The following is a 2,275-nucleotide window of genomic DNA, read 5'->3' as shown; positions in this document are numbered from 1 at the left end:
GATGCTAAATAACAATAATAACAATAATATGTTGATTAGAGCAGAAAAGGTCATGAAATGATTGATAGTTACAATCATTGGTCTGATTGTCATTCTAGACTCTTCAAGCACTTCACAGCAGCAAGCTGTGGACAAATTAGTTTTATAAAAGCACAATTTTATAACAGTAAACTATTTTTATTTGTTAAGATAAAGTTATTGTTGACAAGAAGTCAAAATAATTTGCTTCTCAAGTTATTTAAATTAATTTGTTCTTTGAAAACCAAACCTGTGCCGTTATTATGTTTGACGTATGAGCGTAACTAAAATGAAAAATCTGAAATGTGCTCAAACCTAAAGACTGGAGAACAAAATTATATTAAATGATATTGTTATAAAATGTTTACCTTTGTATTTTCATATATATTGTCTTTCAGAGCATCATGATTTTGGGGGACTTCAATGCAGATGGACGTTACCTGTCAAGTACTAAAAGGACAAACATCAGAATGAGCTCTCGTCCCTACTTTTGGTTGATAGATGAAGACGCTGACACCACTACTAGTGACCTTAATGACCATACATATGACAGGTATCTTCATATTTACTACTTTTCTTTATGTTGTTGTTGTCTTGCTCAGAGTCACACGATTTTATTTTTAGCTTAGAAAATATTTGAATATCTAAATTATTATTATTTATAACTATAAATACTTTCCTATTTTAAGATTAGGAAATCAGGGTGGGCAAGATCTGTTTCTATGCTGAAAAAACAATCACCGCCCCTCCTGCCTCACAATGGTTTCCCTGCCTACACCTCCCTAGTTCTGTTTCATTACAGTCTTAAAACAAAGAAAGTGAAATGCTTCTTGATGGCAAATTGTCATCTGCATGTTAAAAAACAGGCAAAGTCAAATGAATGCATGATTGTGACTCTATTTCCTGCCAACAGGATTGTTGTGTTTGGAAAGAGGATGAATGACGCAGTTGTTCCTGGCTCTGCAAAGCCTTTCGACTTCAAAAGAGCGTACCGCCTAAATTATGACACAGTAAGACATTTAATATTAAAAACATTTAATTCAACATGGCAATGTTTACGTGCAAACATCTCACTTCACCGCTGTTTGCCATGTATTTCTACTTGTAGACTCGATCCGTCAGTGACCACTACCCCGTGGAGGTGGAGCTTCGGGACAATTAACGTATGAAGAATAGTAGAAAAAAAGCTTTATTTTTAAATTGAGAACCTGCCTTGAAGTGAGATAGCAAACAAATTTCACCCCCAGTTTTAATCAGGAACCATGTATGTGTCTTATATGTGTAGTTATATAACGGTTCATGTTAAAATAGTTTTTGCTGTCTTTTTTTCATATTATGTGCAATTTTATGTCAAAGAAGAGTAAATGAGGCACTCTGCCTTTTAGTAAAATTAACAACTGTGTTTTTGGAGGAACTTCAAAGAAAAAAGCAGGATTGAATTGATCCCCTGGGTTTCAATCAACCAACACAATGGCAAATAAACCTTTACATCCACGCACAACTTGCTTTGTTTTTCTTTCATGTTCAATTTTATGCAATGACTGGACAAGTGGAGCATGAATTGTCAGGGTTCCTGCAGTAACCCAGTGTTTTCAGCTTGTTCAGGTTCAGTTTATTTTGTCACTCGTTCTCATTTTCTGTTGTTCTGTTCCTGTTACTTCTATGTGTCATTAGTTAGATTATGTTCAGCCATTCACTCACCGGTCTCTAATCACTAATCATTCAGTCTGTGTATTGAAGTCCCTCAGATTGATCAGTTCATTGTCGTGTCATTGTTGTTGATGTTAGGTTGTCACTGTATGCTTTGCTCATTCAGTCATTCAGTCCGTCCGTCCGTCTGTCCGTCCGTCTGTCCGTCCGTCAGCCATTTCCTGCTCCTGTTCTGTTCATTCACTCCATCTGCACTAAACACCAGCTTTCACATTGAGTCGTGCCTGTTTTGAGTCATCTCTTCCTCTCCTCCACACACGAAGCCCTGACATGAATGAGATGAAATATGGTTATCTAAGTGATTTTATAGGTTTTATTTAATCATATAGTTTTACATTTTAAATAATCATTTTGTTTATTTATTGTATTTTTGATTTGGATTGAATTTTGCAAATGTATCCAGTTACCTCATTAATGTTTCCACCCGGGGAGGGAGCCTGGCCCAGCTGCCACAGGGCAAGAAGCAGGTTACACCCTGAACAGGTCTCGACAGGGTGCCAGACAGTGGCAGGGCTACAAATGCAACTATAAATGTTATCTTTGAAGC

At 36.5% G+C, this 2,275-nt stretch overlaps 1 protein-coding gene across 1 annotated transcript in view; it reads left to right on the top strand.

Annotated features, from left to right (window-relative positions):
- The window catches only part of LOC121812692 (deoxyribonuclease-1-like), a 3,239-nt gene extending 1,723 nt beyond the window's left edge, over positions 1 to 1,516 (top strand). The window contains exons 3-5 of the mRNA XM_042215498.1: positions 417 to 571; positions 932 to 1,028; positions 1,127 to 1,516. Coding sequence (XP_042071432.1) covers positions 423 to 571; positions 932 to 1,028; positions 1,127 to 1,180 — 300 coding nt within the window. The 5' untranslated portion in view covers positions 417 to 422 and the 3' untranslated portion in view covers positions 1,181 to 1,516. The remainder of the gene's footprint in view (positions 1 to 416; positions 572 to 931; positions 1,029 to 1,126) is intronic.
- Positions 1,517 to 2,275: the final 759 nt, after the last annotated feature.

Source organism: Haplochromis burtoni, unplaced genomic scaffold (genome assembly GCF_018398535.1).
Source record: "Haplochromis burtoni strain Fernald_Lab_line unplaced genomic scaffold, NCSU_Asbu1 Contig_737, whole genome shotgun sequence".
In the NCBI taxonomy this organism is placed as follows: Eukaryota; Metazoa; Chordata; class Actinopteri; order Cichliformes; family Cichlidae; genus Haplochromis; species Haplochromis burtoni.
The sequence above is the reverse complement of the archived record's forward strand: the minus strand, read 5'-3'. Positions and strand labels throughout refer to the sequence as shown.